We start from the raw sequence: 19,710 nt of genomic DNA, 5'->3' as shown, positions 1-19,710 counted from the left end.
TATTGTAAAATTCATTTATTCAAAATGTGTAACAATATTAAAACAATATGATTAATCCCATTCCCCATGGTGTTCATTATCACTGTTATCCTCTCCATCTTCATTATTGTTGTTTTCTCCTTCATTTTGTGGATTTTCAAAGGGATGTTCAACCGGCCTAATGTTATTGAGCAAGTCTCTCATTGCATCCATCAGAACAACCATTCCTTGACGTAAGTTCTGTGCCCCACCCTCTGCTCCCTGAGGGATAGGAGCTTGGGCAGGCTCCTGAAGTAAAAGAATGGGAATTTATATCTGCAGTAATATGTATGAAAAGTTCATCATTGAATTTGTAGATATTGTTTAATGATTCATAATATGTCCAGAATAATATGAGCTTGACACTTGAGTTATATACACAAACAGACATTAAAACGGAAGAATACAATGTAATAAGTAGCACAATTAATTGGTAAATTTAATGTTAATCAACTATGAAACTATACAATAATGACAAAAAATTTCTTTATAAACTGATGCAGTAAATACATGTAATGTAAATCAAAGCATGAAAAAAAAAACACTTAAATTTTACTACTTACATCTAAATTAAAGTTGGGCAGGAGAGACCTGAAGAAATTTGACAATGTATTCCCCTCTTGGTTTATTCTCCTGGTACTGGAATGAAGATTAGTGTGTTTTAGAAACAGAGATGAACAGTAATGGGAATCAAAGTGTAATAAAGGGGTTCCTTGAATGCAACATGATATGACCACAGACAGCTGAACTCTGTTCACTTGGGGCAAGTGTACATGTACACAATATTAGTTTTTGACACACTAACACATAGGGACTTTGAGCTCATTATGGATGCAACAACTGGTTTGGATACAATATATGATGCACAATATATTGAACTTCAATTAAATAAAATGTTCTGCTATTAGGATGCTTTAGCGAAGCACTCTGGACCCCTTTTTTAAAAAGAATAATGATAGCATAAATTTGATTCTTACAGCTTAAAACTTGACCAATCTGCTCCCTCCCCCCAAAAAAACTATATTTTTTAAGTCCTTTTAACCCTTGTAACTCAGAAACAGTGAGAGGTGATATTCCAAAACTGATCAAAAATTGATGGAAGGGATTTCAATGAGCAATGAAATAATAAAATACAAACTGGACTACATAAAAGTACTTGACTTTTAGGGTGTGGCCCAACTATTGCCTCATTAAACTGAAAATGCCAAATGCTATTTAAAATCTGTTTAAAAACTTTTTAAAACAAATTTTTAAAAGAAACAAATTTTAAAAAGAACTGATTGATAGATAAACCTTAAACATCAGTTTGAAATAAACACCTTCTTTACTTTCTCTGGTCCCTTTATTCAGAACTATAGGGGTTAGTGTCCCTGTTTTATATAGAAAGCTTTCTTTAGCAGCAAGTAAAAATATATCAAATTTCATGATATTTGGTAAACTACACGTTATTGAGCAAAAACAAAAAAAAATAAATAAAAATAACGACATAACATAATATGACTGCAAAATCAAATCTAAAACAGGAGGTGTAAAACAGGAACATGTAATCAAGATTCTGTGAAAGTTTCATTTCCAAACAATGGTGTAGCAGGAGTAACAGACGACAGATTGGTCCATGTCCCCATTTCCATAAATGACAAAGTCCATGTTTTGCTATGTGCAACCCCCTAAACTGTTTGAATCAAAATCTAAAATTGGGGGTGAACAGTGGGCACATGAAACAAAGATTCTGTGAAAGTTTCATTCAATGATGTTTTAGGAGTAATGAATAAAAAATTAGTCTTCCCAAAAGTGCCCATAGTCATAAAAGACAAAGTCCATCTAATGCTATTTGCTAATTCCATTCAGTGGTGTAGGAGGAGCAGTGTTTTCTTTACTCAATGAATAATATCACATGAGATGATAATAAATCAATAAGTGTACCTCTGTGGTCTTTGATATGCAGCTATTGAGTCTGGTGGTGGTAGAGGATCATAACTAACCACTGTTGTATTAGCCAAATCCTGTTGATGTTACAATATTCTATCAATGCATAGTACCTTTTACACACAACATGTATGGCCTGGGTTTCTTAAAAAAATCATTAACTGACAAATACCTTTAATCTCTAATTTAAAGTAATTAGATCAGTTGAAATTTTAGCTGAGGACAGATTTTCCTTTATAAATTTGTATCCTATAGGTAAATAAAGCATTTATTTTTGTTGATGTTAAAACAGCTATTAATGTTGGACATTATTTAAAACAAGTATTATCTTTAAAGAAAAATAACCAACACAGTAAAATTTTGTCCTTTTTTTAAGTTTCTACAGTTCTTTCAAGAAAATAGCACATGGCACGCAATGTCGAATTTTCGATTGTTTTTTCAAACGCAATTTCAAATTTTCTATACATTTTTTTGAAAGCCACTAAGTTAGCAGTATTCAGCCAATAAAGAAACACAATTGTGATTAGGAGATTTGTGTTTCCATAGAATTGCATCCTTAAGGTCAAAGGGTAAAAAGCAAAACTATACCTACTGTGTCTGAAAAACAATAACTCTTATTCTTAATCTGTTGATGAAATGTGACCCAAGACAATATGGTGTCTCTAATCTATTCTTATTAGTTTTATGGCATAGAATCCAATATAATTAAGTATTTTCAATCTTAAAATTTTGAAAGAATTTACAAAGGGTCTAAAGATGTTAATATCTGTTATGTTTTTTTCTCATCATGTATACCTACAGTTCATTCAAATTAACTTAAATCTCACCTGTGGCAAAGCTGCTGTAGCATCTTTAATCTCAGACAAAAGAATATGTCTTAAGATATTTCGCGGTGTTTTGTGGTATCTACTCTTTCTCCTGGAAAAATTAACATTATATATCTTTACTTAAGTTAGACCTATTCTACATACAGGTCTATTGGCCAAATAAGATTAGAAACATGGAGCTACAGGAAATTATGAAACAAATACATGTAGACCAAGAACTTTTACAAGACGCTGAAGGTGAACAGGCCACAAATTAAGAACACCACCAAAAAATATCACAAACAAGCCCTTACAATATATGGAATCTAGAACAGCTCTGGACAGTGTTGCATCGAGACAGTTTGTTGGTGGCCTATGCCACAGGAGAAGGAATTTTGAGAATGAACAACTCTGAACAGTGTTGTATGGAGACAGCTTGTTGATAGTCCATGCCCAAGGAGAAGGGATCTTGAGAATGAGCAGCTCTGGACAGTGTTGTATGGAGACAGCTTGTTGGTGGTATATATGCCCCAGGAGATGGGATCTAGAGAATGAAGAGCTCTGGACAGTGTTGTATAGAGACAGCTTGTTGGTGGCTACGCCCCAGGATGGGTAAAAGGCTTAAGTAAATAAGTACTAGTAATCTTTACTTTAAAATTCAATACAATAATCAATAGTGGAAAATAAAAACTCCAAAACTTCTCTGGCCACTGTGAATCCAAGCAGAAATAACTAAAGAAAATAGACAGAATTGCCTATCAACAGAATTGCCTAAAGTCCAAGAATTAAGTAGAACAGAAATATTCCAATCAAATTAACTTACTTGATGCTAAATTCATCTACAACTGAATCTTTAGCATTCACTCTCTGTAGAACAACTTTAACATTTCTCTCAAGCCATTGTACTACTTCAGGAGGTTTCCAACATGAATGACATCGGCCTACATACAATGAAACCAACTGTTTCAATGAATCTGTTTGGCTGTAAAACACAAAAGAAGAATAAAATACTAAAATATTAAACAAGAGGCTCACAGAAGGCTTAATTCCTCACCTGGTTTTTTTGCCTTTCAAGTGCAATAACTCTAACAAGATGTTTCTGAAAAAAGAAAATTTGGTAGGACTTCCTTTCTAACTGTTATAGTTTGTAAGATATTGGCTGAAAACTGCTAGAAACTCCATTTTTCATCTTTTTAGGGCAATAACTCTAACCAGAAGTCATCCAACAGCTGTGATCTAATACATACCTTTGTAGGCCTTATCATAAAGACCATTTCAGCAATTGAAACTTTCTTCCTGTCTATCATAGTTTTCAAGATATTGGATAAAAACTGTAAAAAAACCCCCTCATTTTTTGCCTCTCAAGGGCAATAACTCTAATAAGGAGTTGTCCAACATCTTTGATCCAATGCTCTCAAGGGCAATAACTCTAACAAGGAGTTTTCCAACATCTTTGATCCAATGCAGACTTTTGTAGGCCATACGGATCGTTTGGGCAATTGAAAGAATTTGATTAAACCTAAAGATTTTGGAGATATATGAGAAAATTTCTGTCTGATACCTATATTCTATTTTTAGTAATGGTAGCCATGTTTTTTGATGAATCAAAAAATCTCCACATCAGTTCTATGCAGAATAACCTAAGAAATGTTCATACCAAGTTTGGTTCTAATTGGTCTGGTAGTTACATAGGGAAAGATTTTTGAAAGAAATAACATTAAAAATAGGGATAAAATGTTGAAAAAAAGGACAAAACTTAAACCTGGCTCAACAGATTTAAACAAAATATGACCAGAGATAGATCTCATCATGCTGAATGCTCTAACCCAATCAGAATTTGGCTAAACTTAATGGTTTAGAAGATATATGGGAAAAATTTCTTTCTCACACCTTTTTTCTATTTTTAGTAACAACAGCCATGTTTTTCGACGGATCAAAAATCCCAATACCAATTCTATGAAAAATACCCCAAGGAACATTTATACCTGTTTGGTTCTTCTTTATCCAGTGGTTTCAGAGGAGAAGAGTTTTGAAAAATTGTTATTGATGATGACAATGACGGACGCTCAGTAAGGGTAATAGCTCACATGGCCTATGGCTAGGTGAGATAAAAAGGTTGATAGTAGTTATTTTGATGTTGACAGAAAGTTCATTATTACATCATGATGAGGTCCAGAGAAAAGTGAAAACAATAAACCATATATCTAAAAGTTACTCATTTAATCTTCAAATCTCTGAGATACTGCAGAGACCACAGAATGACATATGCAGGCTGTACTCCAGCAAAGTCTCTTTGAATTTTTTATGAAAAAAAAGCAGGTAGTTGCACGTATATAAGTTTGACCTTGGATGAAAATCTAGATCCTCGATGACTTTCACATCTCAATACTTAGAATTCAAGAAATAATAAAATTTAGTACCGGCAATAATCACCCACTAAATGGTATAACACTGACCTATATTGTGTAGACACACTGAAGTAAGAGTGACTAGATACTTTAGAGTCTGGGTTGACACTACATTGATCAAGTAAAGACATCAGTAACCCTGGAAACATCAGCAATGCTCTTTGTAGCTACAAATAAATGGCAAAACTTGTTAGTAATGTAACATATGTTCTGATTGGCTATGATCCAGTTGATATACTCACATAAAGTAGCCTAGAGAAACATTAATCATAGGTCAATACACCATTGAAGGTAATGCACTATGATGTATATCTAGTTATTGATGGCAAGAAATATGTATTTACATTCCTTACATTTTTGATTTTTCAGATGTCAAAGGTTCTTTGATATCATATTCAGGATAACTTGTTTCTGATAGAACTGAAAGGAACTGTGTTAATTTAAGATTCATTCAGGAAAATGAATTTCTTTTGCATGTAAACATTCAAACACCAATAAAGTCCCATGAAAATCTGTAAACACTTACCAATTGATCAGCTTCAGTTGTATCACTGCCATCTTTATCTGCTTGGCAGAACATGGCTAATGGCACCGAGAATGCAAAATTTGGCAACTGGGACAAATTTCTGTGACCCTATCAAATAGTGAAAATAAGGAAGTGAGAAAAAAAAAAGAAGAATGGCATTACATTGCTGTGATAAACTTGATTCACGACCTTGACCTTAGACTTGAGTCAGATCCATAGATAGTATCATTAATGTATCTCTTCTCAAATACTGGTAGTACCAGCATCAACATGTGTATGATGATAACACACAACACACATTTATTATGTAGTTTGAACTTTAGCTGAGACAGAGCATTAGTGATGTCCTTTATATATAAATGCTCTGAAAATTGAATGGCTCAAAATTGTTCTGTCGAAAGTGACATATATTGGAAATGATATATACAGTAAGGAAACAAACATTTGAATTATTAACTCAGCGTGTGTTATAGGAAGTTTCACATAATCCTGTTACCCGAGACATCAGTAATATAAAAAATTAGCATGGATTTACCAAGTGTTATTTGAGTACAAATAGCTCCCTCCCTGATAGGTAAAACCTTTAATCATATTAACTTATTACAAATGACAAATAACAGTGTCTTTATTAAAACAAATACATTTTACAGGTTTACGGTATCATGGCCTCTTAGTCTGAGTAAATAAAATTGTATTTATTTCCTGTTATTAACTGTATAGTGGTAAATATTAACATATACTGTTTGTACCTCCCATTCCTTAAATAATCTGATGAGGAAGGTATATTCTTCACATCTCAGAGCATAAAAATCTATCATCAGTAACACACACATTGGATCATTGTCTGGGTCTAAACTATGATAGAAACCAAAATTATTATACATAATAAAACACATATTCAATGGGCATTATTTTTTCTACTTCATAACATCCTTTTCAAATATTAGTGCTTAACTTTATTTAGGAACTGATTTGTGGATTTCTGAAGCCAGGTTTTACTTGACTGGGTTTGAAATGTCTATTTTGTACTTTATTTTTTCAAATACAATTTGACATTTTTTTTGGCTTCTGCCTACATTGTTGAGGGCATAATGTCTTAACTCCATATTAAATCATACATATGAAAGAGTTGTGAATGTTTCTATGTGCATTGAGTAAATAAAAAAAATAAATCACCTGAAATGTTAGCATCACAAATCTTTAACAAAGACCTAAGATGAATACCTGAGAAGTAATTTACAGAATTCTAAAGCTGTTCTGTAGCAACCTTTCTGTCCAACATTTATAAGATGTTTGAATAGGGTTAAAAACATTGGCCTGAAAAATAAAATGTTTATTGATGTAACTGTCACTTAGGTCACTGGTATGAAAGCAAATATATCGTGTTTTTGAAAAGGTTGCAGTAGATTTTATCTGCTTTTTTAACAGTTCTATAAACCTACATGCAATCTTCCTTATTTGACAACTCAATAGCAGCTTATCACACCTGTTACAATGTACCTAAATGAAATTCAATATTATTAAATTAAATATTTCTTTATATCATGTGACAAGGCTGAATTTGGTTTCAGACATATGCAACATTGTTGATAAATAGAACCTTGCTGTTAACTAAGACAAGCATTCTGACAGTATTGCTGATGCAATACAGTGTCCCCTTTCGGCCTTTGAACTCATTGCCTTTATGAGATTTTTTTTATATATGTGAACTAACAATGGATGGTGTTATTTTTTAACAATCAAGAGAAAATAACTCTTGAACAGCAAAAGCAAATTCCATCAAAAACAAACCTCAGCCTCATTTTACAGTAGATAATAACATTTTTGCATTACAGAAAGCTGCATAAAGACATTCTTTTTCTATCACCTGGAAAGTTGAAAAAAACTTCGTTAATATGAATTAAAGGGCAAATAACTCTAGAATGACAGCAGCAATTTGCATCAAAATGATGAAACATAAAATTTTAGGTAATTTTCTATGTCAAAGGGCCGTAAGTTCCATATAAACCATTTTGCCGCAATAATATTTAAATTTAATTTGTAACTTGTCATGATAAGACTAGCCAACAAATATGAAATCAATTGGATGAGGCATTACAAAGAAAAGTCTGGAGAACAAAATTTTATGAAATTTTCTATGTCCAAGGGACACAACTGCTGTAAAAATCATTCAACCGTAATATCATTCAAACTTAACTTGTAACTTGTCATGATAAGACTATGTACCAAATATAAAATCAATTGGATGAGGCATTACAAAAAAAGTCCAGAAAATATAAAATTTCATGAAATTTTCTATCTCCAAGGGCCACAACTTCCATAAAAATCATTCAACTGTAAGGTCATTCAAACTTAACTTGTAACTTGTCATGATAAGACTATATCCCAAATATGAAATCAATTGAATAAACCATTACAAAAAAAAGTCCAAAAAACATAAAATTTTCATGAAATTTTCTATGTCCAAGGGCCATAACTTCTGTAAAAATCGTTCAACCATAATGTCATTCGAACTTAACTTGTAACTTGTCATAATAAGACTATAGACAAAATATGAAATCAATTGGATGAGGCATTACAAAAAAAAGTCCGGAAAACATAAAATTTCATGAAATTTTCTATGTTCAAGGGCCATAACCTCTGTAAAAATCGTTCAACCGTAACATCATTCGAACGTAACTTGTCACGATAAGACTATATACCAAATATGAAATCAATTGGATGAGGCATTACAAAAAAAAAGTCCGGAAAACCAAGTGTGACTGACGGACTGACAGACTGACAGATTGATGGACAGACGGACGGACGGACGGAGTGCAAACCTAAGTCCCCTTCAGCATTTGCCAAAAGGGGACAATAAAGTGGTTCTAAGACCTATCATCATTTTTTTGACAGATTCTTATTATCCATTTTTCTTGTCATGTCAATAAAATAAAACAAAATTACATGACAAGACAAAGCATACTGACAACATCATACATGTACCATTATACAAACCACAAATTACTAAAATACCTCCTTCATTAATCAATTCATAAATTAAATCTCAGGAGAACCACGAAATCATTTTTTTTTATTTTACAGTATCAGTATTCAGAAGAAATATCATTTTATTTTACAGTATCAGTATTCAGAAGAAATATTTTATTTTATAGTATCAGTATGCAGAAGAAATATTTTATTTTATAGTATCAGTATTCAGAAGAAATATCATTTTATTTTATAGTATCAGTATTCAGAAGAAATATCATTTTATTTTATAGCACATTTATCAGTACATGTATTCAGAATAAATATTATTTTACAGTATCAGCATTCAGAAGAAATATAATTTTATGCTTACCTTACCAGTATCAGTACTCAGAGTATCATTTTATGCTTTTCTTACTAGCATCAGTATTCAGAAGGAATATCATTTTGTATTTCATTACCAGCATCAGTATTCAGAAGGAATATCATTTTATGCTTTCCTTACCAGTATCAGTATTCAGAAGGAATATCATTTTATGCTTTCCTTACCAGTATCAGTATTCAGAAGGAATATCATTTTATGCTTTTCTTACCAGCATCAGTATTCAGAAGGAATATCATTTTATGCTTTCCTTACCAACATCAGTATTCAGAAGGAATATCATTTTATGCTGTCCTTACCAGTATCAGTATTCAGAATTGTATGCTTTCCTTACCATTAGTTTGCCAACATATAGTAGTAATGGTCTATCAATATCTATTTAGAAGTGCCACTGACCTATTTTCAGCATATTTAAAGTCCAGTCTGGAGTTTCCAGTTGTCAAACTAAACAAGGGATGAAAAGATGTCTCAAATGAATAGAGTGCCCTCTCTGAAATAAAACACAAGTCAAAATAATTTGTTTTCAGTAGTTTTATCTAACACTACATACTATTGTAATATAGTTATTGGGGAAGAAAGGTTGAAATAATATAGAGGTACACGAAGCTCTCTATTATAATCTGTAACTATTCATAAGTATTCTTAAGCATTTGTAAACTGATCTTTTGACTTTTGAACAGCTTAAATATCATAAATGGTTACATATCCATTTTAAAAAAAAAAGTTTTTGAGTGAAAATATGTAGACTTACCTAACAGTTCAGCTGACATTTGCATATCTTCACTCATTCGAAAAACATCACTAAGTGCAATTAACCCATCTATATGGTACGGCTGTACTTGTAAAATATTCTATAAATAAAGTTTTTTTACATCATTAACTATACAAATGTCATATACATGTAAAAGACTTTAAACCAAGTACAAAAGTAGCCATGTTAAATCAAAATCCTGAATAAATTGAAAACAATTATCATGTTTTGATTTAAAAGGTTTAAACGAGAAAGATTTAAAGTAAAACATCATGTCAAGAACAACCATAACATCAAATTTAGGTATCAGTAGAATACAATACTTCTTCCTTTATATAACAAAAAGAGAACCTTCATTTAAGATAGCAAAATTGTACCATGAAAGAATATGGTTAATCAATATTAACATGGTAGGTGAAAATCTTACATGCACTGCTGTTGAAAGACCCAGTAATGTGACAAAACTTTTTTTGAGAAGCTAAATTAATACAATGTTTGTAACATTGGAAATTTGTAGATATTTGAATGTTCTTAGAATCATAATAAATATACAAGTATAATTTGCACCAACAGAAAAATTATATGTATCAGTATATATATATAAAGTACATACTGCAATATTTTGTGGGTTAAGAGATTCTACTGCTTCATAAAACTGGAACTGAACCTTCTGATAATCTTTGCTGTGTTCAAACAAGAAATACTGAACCCCGTTCTTAGTTTCCTTCAGACTCATTGATAAACCTTTAAGTAACACAAATCAAAATATATCAGACAAAAATCCTATTTGTCTTTTCATTTTGTTTTACTTGTGACATATAAAACAATAAAATATAATGCCACATGGCTGAAAATAACTGGAAACTTTTACTTTATCAAATGCTAATAAAATGTTTGCAGGATAAAGTGTGATATGACCACAGAGGTTGAACCCTGACCAATAGGGACAAGTAAGCACTCAACTTTCACATAAGATTCAGCTCTTACTTTGGATTGTGATTAAATGTTCTGACTAGAAAGAAGGTAATCCAAGAAGTTTCTGATCCCTATTTCACCTTTAATTTCTAAATGGAAAGGACCATGACCTTTTAACCCATCATTACTTCTCTTTTGTGTTATGGAATCTTGTAGAAAAGTTTCATAGAGCTCCATATACTTTTAGTCAAGTTATTGCCCAAAAACCAGATAAAATGTTTTTGAAGCCCTTTGGTTCAAAATACCTTCATGGTTAATGCTATCAGTTCAAAATTAATCTTAGCCTCCCTCTTGTGGTATGGATTCTTATGATACCATTTCTTTCGCATCAATACACATATACATTGTACATGTTCTTATTAAAAATATATGGTAGAGTTATCAAATGCTTTTAGTCCTTTTTTAGGTTATCACTCTAAAAATCAATCAAAATCCCTCTTTCATGGTATGGAACTTTATTGTACAATGTAACTGAGATCCATACACTGCTACAGTATGTAAACCAGAAAAAATACTTGATTTTGGTCTGCTTTCAGTCCAAATTTCTTGAACAATCTAGCAAAACATTTCTTTTGTGGTATGGAACCATATCATAAAATTTTATCAAGATCCATGAACTACTTTTTCAAGATCTTTGAAAACTGAGTCTCTACAAACTGATACAGAAGACGACAATAATGACATGGATAACACTATTACAACTGTATAGTACTCAAAAACTTTTTTGGTTGTATGAAATAAAGCTAACTAAAACTGTTTGGCTAATCAGAAAAAGAAAACTTTTTAGGTGTGTGCCCTATTTGTGGTGTATGAATGTTAACATTCTTCAAACCTTTGTTTTTAGCAAATGAATACCAGTAAACTTGTGCCTGTATGTCACCAATTATTGACAAATTTAAACAACATTTAAAATCAACATACAAACTTAAAAGTTTGAAAACCATGCAAAACCAAAGAGGGTTATATTCGATCCATACCATGAATTTACCATAAAGTTTATACAAATCCCTCATAGACTTCTGAATTATATGACATGTGGAAAGACAGTCTGTGATGTACATGTATATGAAATCTCCCTTAATAACTTTTAAAATGTTGAACACTATTTCAATTTTACTTGCATCATGATTGTGAGGAAAATTACATTAATTACCTGTAACAGTATGTTATAAACCAACCTAAAGAAAAAATCTTATCTCAGTATTACACAAGTTAAATACCTGTTTTACCAGTTGGTGGCCAGCTGTCCTTAGGGAATGCCATCCAAGCTGCTTTTTTTCTGACCCTAGCATTTCTAGGTTGTCTACGACTAAAAAAAAACTATTTTAGATGGGGTGATATGTGAACGAATCTACAACTAACAATAAACAAAATGAAACAACAACAGAGTACTTTGGGCAAACATGGACACTAAATTTGATATACATGTACATGTATCTGAAAATTTGGATTTTGATTTAATGTTACATGATTAAGTTTCTGAAGAAGAATGAATGTGGTTTTTTTTTTTTAAATAAATTGACATGGCCCTTAACAGGACTGAAAACCCACTGTCTGTGGAACTCTGTACATTTGGGGACCAATATGGACATTTGATTCACATTGGACACAATTTTTATAGTTGAAAGACTTAGTACTTTTAACATACAATATGCTGTCATTTCTCAAAACACCCATCTCAAAGCAGTTTTATATTTTGTTGACAACACAATAACAGAATATGATTTTAAAATCCTGACAATATGCACATCTTCATATGGTAATTTAACACTCCATTGAATTTCATAACAATCCTACGAGACATTAAGAAGGAGTTGTCGACAATGCACCAAACAAAGTTTTACTGAGAATTGCCTAGGTTCTAATGGTCGCCATTTCTACAACTTTAGTCCAAACATAAACAACTGACAATATGCACATCTTCATATGGTAATCTAACACTCCATTGAATTTCATAACAATCCTACAAGACATTAAGAAGGAGTTGTCGACAATGCACCAAACAAAGTTTTACTGAGAATTGCCTAGGTTCCAATGGTCGCCATTTCTACAACTTTTGTCCAAACATAAACAATTGACAATATGCACATCCCAGTGTGGTACATTATGTAACTTAACACTCCATTAAGTTCATAACAATCCTGTAAGTTGTTGAGGAGGAGTTGCAGACAATGCACGAAACAAAGTTTTGCAGAAAACAGCCATCATTTCACAATATTTCCCAAATTAAATATCTAACAATATAAACATCCCCATATTGTAATCTAACACTCCATTGAGTCTCCTAACAATTCTGCAAGTCGCTAAGAAGGAGTTGTGGACAACACATCAGACCAAGTTATGCTGAAAATTGCCTCAGTTCCAACAATCATTTCTACATTTTTGTCCAAACATAAATTCCTGACAAAAGGCACATCTCCATGTGATTATATTAGATCGCAAAAAAGTTTCATTACTGTATTGCAAGCTGCTTAGAAAATTGTTTGCACAGATGGACAGAAGGACAGAAGGACAGACAGACAGGGTGAAACCAATATACCCCCAAAACTTTGTTTGCGTGGAATATAACTAGTACTCAAGGTGTGGAAATCCTACTTAAAAATCCAAGAAAAAGCATCAAGTTACGACATCAGAGGGTAATGACCCTTAAAAATTTGCTTCTTCATTTCTTTTTAACCAGGGTATCAACTTGGTAAAAACCAAATCTACACAAATACATATCTATTTACTTTTAAGGCACATATAAAACTCGTGAATATGCAATTTTCAAATTTATTTGAAACACTTTAGTTTTGGATTTTGATTTTTTCTGAACCTTTTGTATTAGAAATTGATATAGCTGAAAAAAATCCCCTTCTCCTACAAGGACATCACCAAATTATAGCTGGCAAAAGTGCATGTGTACTACAGCTAATGTAATATCCTTAAGGTATAACTATGAGCAGACGAACATGTTATCTAGAAATTGTTTGGAATACATGAATCAAGTGTTGTTTGTCCTACTCATTTTTACACAAGACCAACTCAGCCTGAAAAATCTATGTATTATTTCATTCATAAAGACATAGGCTAATGCAAGCATTGAACCATATGTACATTGTACTACTGTATAGTGGATAATTTTCACCAGGTGCTAATATTGGCAAATTTTAGCCATCTGTCTTAAAAAGCCAAAATAAACTCCATAAAATGTTTGCTCTGGGCCAAGGGTATGGAAATTTTGACAGCCCATGCCTGACATTTAATCATGATCAGATCAAAAATAAACATTGCATGTAGATATTTTAAGAAAAATATTGGAAAGTGTGTTATTTCATTACATACTCTGTCTTTTACAGAATATCAGAGCGAGTGAACGAGTTTGGTTTTTCTAAATTATAATAAATGTATGAAGATTCTCCCAGTTACTTCAATTAATTCGTATAGGCAACAGGGCTGCATGTGTACTGTTTATTTAATTATGCAATCAACTAATCAATTTCAGGTTAATTACAGTCACAGGTGGCTGCACATCGGCTAAAATTGACACACACCTGTCCATCAATTTCCAATAAACAATTAGGAGACTGGTAGACTGGATGTTTATACACTAATAAAACCACACAAACTGTAATTTATAAGGGTTGACAATTTGTTTATGTCCGATATTGGAAAATTGTCGTCGGTCACTTGCAAAATTAGTCGGTCAATGACCGGCATTTTTGACCATTTCCGGATCCATGCTCTGGGCTCATCGGCAAAAATTAAAAAAGGCAAAAATTTTTGGTATAAATTTTTGCTTCAAACTTGCCAAATTTAACACCCTTGAAAATAATCTGCCGTACAGTATTATACAACTTTACCTCATCTCAGCCTGAACAACTCTGGAGCCAAATATTCTTTTCATTTCATTGTCAGGATTAAGGTTTCTGAAATTTAACATAAAGGTATGACTCATATTATCCAAGTAAGGAGGTATTTTTTTAAAAAATGATTTAGTATAAAATGTATTTGTCAAGGGAGATAAATAACTTTATCAAAAATCCAAATACAAAGAGTAGACAATGCTAATGAGATATTAAATCAGTTAACAGTTTCTATGCTGGGGTTTACTTGAGAGAATCTGAGACCAGAGGTTAAGGCTCTATTCAACATTATCATTTTAGGGATTGTATAAATTTATTGTACTGGGCAGCTGTAACCCCATTACATGATATTTTCACGAACACATCAAAGATACTAGTACATGTGTATATTCTAGCTGTAAAATGATAATTATGTATTCAGCTTAATTTGTCTTGGGTTCATAATTAACTAGAAACAATGGCCAGTTAATAATACTACACCTGCTAGTAGGTATTGTCTTTTCCTAGCATTATTAAGGATAAATAATTGATTTTAACAACAATACAATCAAATTACCCAAGTAAACTTTTTTGCTTTATATGGCCCTGGTCTGGGTGTCAAAAGAATAGGCCTGCAACAGTGCTAAGCTTGTTGTAAAAGGTGACTTTACGGTGCTCAGAACCCTAGCCCACCACTCTGCCCACAGATCAACTGGGTTGTGTGCCCCAGGTAGTGGAATGGGGTACCCCAGGCATTTTATATGCTGAGGTTGTCAGGCTATAATACAGAAAACCTGACCGCAAATCATAGTGGTGCATAATGTTGGGAAAGATGCCCCATTCCTCGTACATTAAAGAACCCTGCTGTGGTATTCAATAGGAGTAGGAATCTTTGCACTCTGCCATAGGAAGCTAAATTGCCCGACCCTACACATCCCTCCCTTTTTCTAGTGGCAATCAAACTTTGTCGACCCTATCATCTTTGTGTCCCATCCCATTTTTCATTTCATCATCATCATTTCATGTTCATTTTATCATCCATTTTATGTTCATTGCCTGAATATAGCTGAAATATTGCTGCATGGGCATTAAACCCCTTCAATCAATCAATAAATCATTGTCTTCATATGTGCTCAAATGAGTTATAGAGATTCCTGTGTGCATTATATTTTTGTTGATTAAGCATAATTTGTGCATAATTACACGTATCTAGTGAGCTGAATCTCCCAATACAAGTATTTTTTTTCTTGCAAATACTTATCATGCCTTATCATTACTTAGTCTAAAAAATACGTTTTAGATATCCTTGTTATCGCCATCTTTAATTAACAACTTTTTTGCAGTAATACCAGGGAAAGAATACATACTTATGTTCAACTGTCAACAGTGCCTTCATACTGGATGTAGCAGCTGATAGTGGCTGCTCTGTGTCTTGTATATAGGTGTTCCTAGATTCTCCTAGAATTCTTTCTACTTCTTGTATTGAGGCATCAATTTCATCCAATCCATTCTCCATCTTTTCTTCAGCTTTTTCTTTAGTCTTCTTTTTTCTTTTCTTTTTCTTTTTCCTTGCACCTTGTTGTTCTTCTGTCTTCCTTGATGTAATATCTGAGTGTTTTATAGCTTCTTCATTTAAGTTACCATCACCACCACCATCATCATCATCTTCATTGTCAAGCTTTAAAGTTAAATATAATCATTTTAGAAAATTTTTGTTAAGTAGATTGTAGGACTAATTATTTAATTCAAAGCTTAGCTGTACACTAGTAAGCTTGGTACATTCCTTGGAAGATTCAGGTTTCTGCCATGTAACTGTTATTTCAAACTTTTCCCAAATATTAATTCTCCAGAAATTCACAAAAAGCATTTTCTAAAAATTGAATATATTAATACAGCTCTTAATTTTATCAACATTGCCGATATTTGAATGATCCTAATATTAAGGAAACTATCCCTGCTTATTTTGATAATACTGAACTCCCTTCTATTTGCGATGTTTACAAAAATCAAAATTATGTCTTCAGTTATTGTGAATTATGCAAAGATGTAAACATTAAGGAAAATACACCAATATCATGAAGTTGCATTAACTCAAAATATATTTATGGTCGCAGTTCCCATGTTATTACAGGTAATCTGATTGTTGTAAACAACCAAGAGGTGAAAACACCTCTTCAAAAGGCTGTAAGTATCATCCTCCGGCCACTGTCAACTGGAATAAATGTCAAAACATCATCCAGGCCTCACTCCATTTGTATTGCATATACAGATAAAAGTGAGAAAGCAGACTAAAGATTCTTTTGTTAAAACAGTTATGAAAATATTTGACATTATACATTTTGAGGAGCACTTTACTCTTCATAAAAAAAATAAAAGCTGTATTTCCCGAATAATTCCAAAACTGAATGAACTCAGCAAGGTATATGTTTTTGTTCTGGTTGATGAAGCTTAAATTTAAGAGAAAAAGATCTTAAAATGACGTGACATTTTTTTCCTTTTGCAGCAAAATGTTAGCTAAGACTCTAAAATCAGATATATGTACCTCTTAAATGTATGAAAACTTTGATTAGATATTACAAAGAATATGAATTTGGAACATTGGTCGATTTGCCCTACCCTTATGAATAAATAAATTAATATAACTTTTATATACAGTTGGCATCAAATACATAATAATAAACATAACCTCTATTGAGATTCTGACCAACCCTAGAACTTTGATCTGTGGTGATCCCTGTGTTATGGACATCCATCCAGTAAGTAATGATGGCTAAATCCCAAAAGATCAGTTGGCAGCCAAAGTAAACAGTAGCTTTGGACACTGAATCTCAAATGGATTAGTCTTGCAATAATGTAACATATGCATTTGTCTCTATTGTAACGGAGAGGATGATTTGACTCACAAAATTATACTCCGCTACCGAGGATCAAACCCTACACCACTCAGTGACAAGCCAGCAACAAACCGATTCAGCTAAATAATTAATACAAATGTATTTTAGCCAAGTCAATTAACTGGCTATTTAAATCTCACTACCTACTACAACGCAGGTAGGCCATCCTGCCACATTTCCCCTACCTTAAGAGTCTTTGTACCACGAACATATCTAACACTAGCTCATTAGCTAACAAAGCCCCATGGGTTTTTCACGTTGGACGCCAAATATAATGGTAGAGCATGATTAACTCACAATATTATATTCCAACACCGAGAAGCAAACCCTAGACCACTTGGTGACAAGCCAGCGACAAACCGATTTGCCTAACGAATTAATCCTTTAGCCAAGTCAATTAACTGGCTATCTAAATCTTACTACCTACTACAAGGCAGGTAGGCCAGGTAGCAGGTCGATCTGTCCCCTTTAATAATGATATTGTATAAATTTATGTGGACATAAAATTTAGTATCATATACCAAAACTTGTTCTTTACAGTCAATTTTGTTCATGACTACAGACCTCACACTTTCAAGGTAGACATGCTTTGCAGGCTGTTTCATTTATACATATATAAGTTCACAAAAATTTCTATTAAAAACAAGTAAATAGAAAACAATAACCCTTCAAAAAATTACTTAAATTGACTAATTACTTTTCATTTTGTAAAGTAATAATCATATGTAATTACTCTAAACTGAACTCATAATAATATTTTATGAACTATAATCTATACATTTTTCAGTTGTGAAATTAAGAAAAAAAATATAGAGAAGGTTAAGATAATTTACATATTAAATATTTATATCAAATATTTTAATTGTATGAATTTTAAATGCATAATACATTGAGTTTATGATTGGGACAGATCAACTTTTAAAAAGGGTCTGGATCCAGTTGGGGACGGATTGTCTAGGGGTCGGATCTACATGAAATTGGTAGGCCTTCCTGCTACAGTATTTATGGCTAGTTACTATTAAATATGAATATTAAAGGAAGCATCTGTATTTATATTTGATAGTAACTGGCCATCGATACAAATGACTGTCACTAATCCTTTTTGGGATTCGGCGCTGGAGATATTTTTGTTTTGACCACCACGGATGGGGGTCAAAACAAAAAAAAATATCCAGCGCCGAATCCCAAAAGGGATCAGACTGTCGCTTCAATTATTTATTTAAGTATCATGGGTTTCATTTTCGTTAAACTGTTATATGGGTATTTGATTTATCATGAAAAGAAGTAATTGCAACATTGGAAAAAAATTAATTCAGATCACTACCGGTAATCTGAATTGTCCTGACTTCAATTGGCATAAATGAAGAAAATCGGTCCAGTAATAGCTTGCGGAATGAATTTTGAAATAGGTATGATCTTTGACACATAGTTTTTCAGGCGGCCATTTTTCTCAAAGTATCGTCACTTCAAACGTTTGTACCAAATGACCAATAACTCCAATAACAATGAAAGTTGTATATTTAGAAAGAGAAGTGTCTCATCTTCAATTACATATATTTTTTATTGTCATGCAATGGATTTTTAACCATTTTCTAACGTGTTAAAGTTGACTCAAAATTGAGAATTTTGCTCTCGCAAGAATATAGATAAACGCACTACCGACCTCCCTACTTCAAAATGAATCCACAAATGATTTTACCAATGAGAATGGGTTAACGACAGAAGTTTGTTTAGACTCAGAATCATCTTCGTCGTCAGTATTATCATCATCTTTGATTGACGGTATTACTACATCGTTCTTTTGTTGAAGTTTTCGTAAGGCTCTGGAAGACATATCAACTGTCAGACACACTTGCCACGCACATGTCAATGTTTACAAAAGTTGTGCAAAACCGGAAGTGTCACTTTTGAAACACAGCTCTAAAGTGAAAAATTTCAATCGGCTCAAACTCGTATTTACCTATTAACATACAACACTCAATGACTAATTAACAATAGATTTTAACAATATAGGTTGTAATGAATTACGTAAATAACAAAAAATATTTTATGAATGAAACATTTAAAAATACGGTGCCTATTTTTTGGAACGGCTGTACGATGTGGTATGAGATTTCCTAAAATGCTTGATTGATATAGACATTGTTAGATCGACCATTACATTATTACAATTGACTTAACTTAAAATTAAAAAAGAAATTAGATTGTAAAAAACGTAGACGAGGGGTAT

The 19,710-nt window shown here is 32.4% G+C and overlaps 1 protein-coding gene across 1 annotated transcript; it reads right to left on the bottom strand.

The window, feature by feature from the left end:
• On the bottom strand, positions 1 to 19,505 carry LOC148615855 (ribosome quality control complex subunit TCF25-like). The gene is made up of 16 exons (XM_088581517.1): positions 19,180 to 19,505; positions 15,954 to 16,264; positions 14,605 to 14,670; positions 11,983 to 12,071; positions 10,401 to 10,531; positions 9,788 to 9,887; positions 9,433 to 9,526; positions 6,909 to 7,001; positions 6,434 to 6,539; positions 5,685 to 5,792; positions 5,207 to 5,325; positions 3,574 to 3,732; positions 2,772 to 2,862; positions 1,942 to 2,021; positions 582 to 657; positions 1 to 267 (listed from the first exon to the last, which is right to left on the bottom strand). The coding sequence occupies exons 1-16, from the start codon at positions 19,312 to 19,314 to the stop codon at positions 52 to 54; spliced, it is 1,974 nt and encodes a 657-aa protein (XP_088437643.1). The 5' UTR covers positions 19,315 to 19,505; the 3' UTR covers positions 1 to 51.
• Positions 19,506 to 19,710: the final 205 nt, after the last annotated feature.

Source organism: Perna viridis, chromosome 5, assembly GCF_037379345.1.
Source record: "Perna viridis isolate PV_CMFRI_1.1 ecotype Kerala chromosome 5, ASM3737934v1, whole genome shotgun sequence".
NCBI lineage: Eukaryota > Metazoa > Mollusca > Bivalvia > Mytilida > Mytilidae > Perna > Perna viridis.
This window is presented reverse-complemented; position numbering and strand designations above follow the sequence as displayed.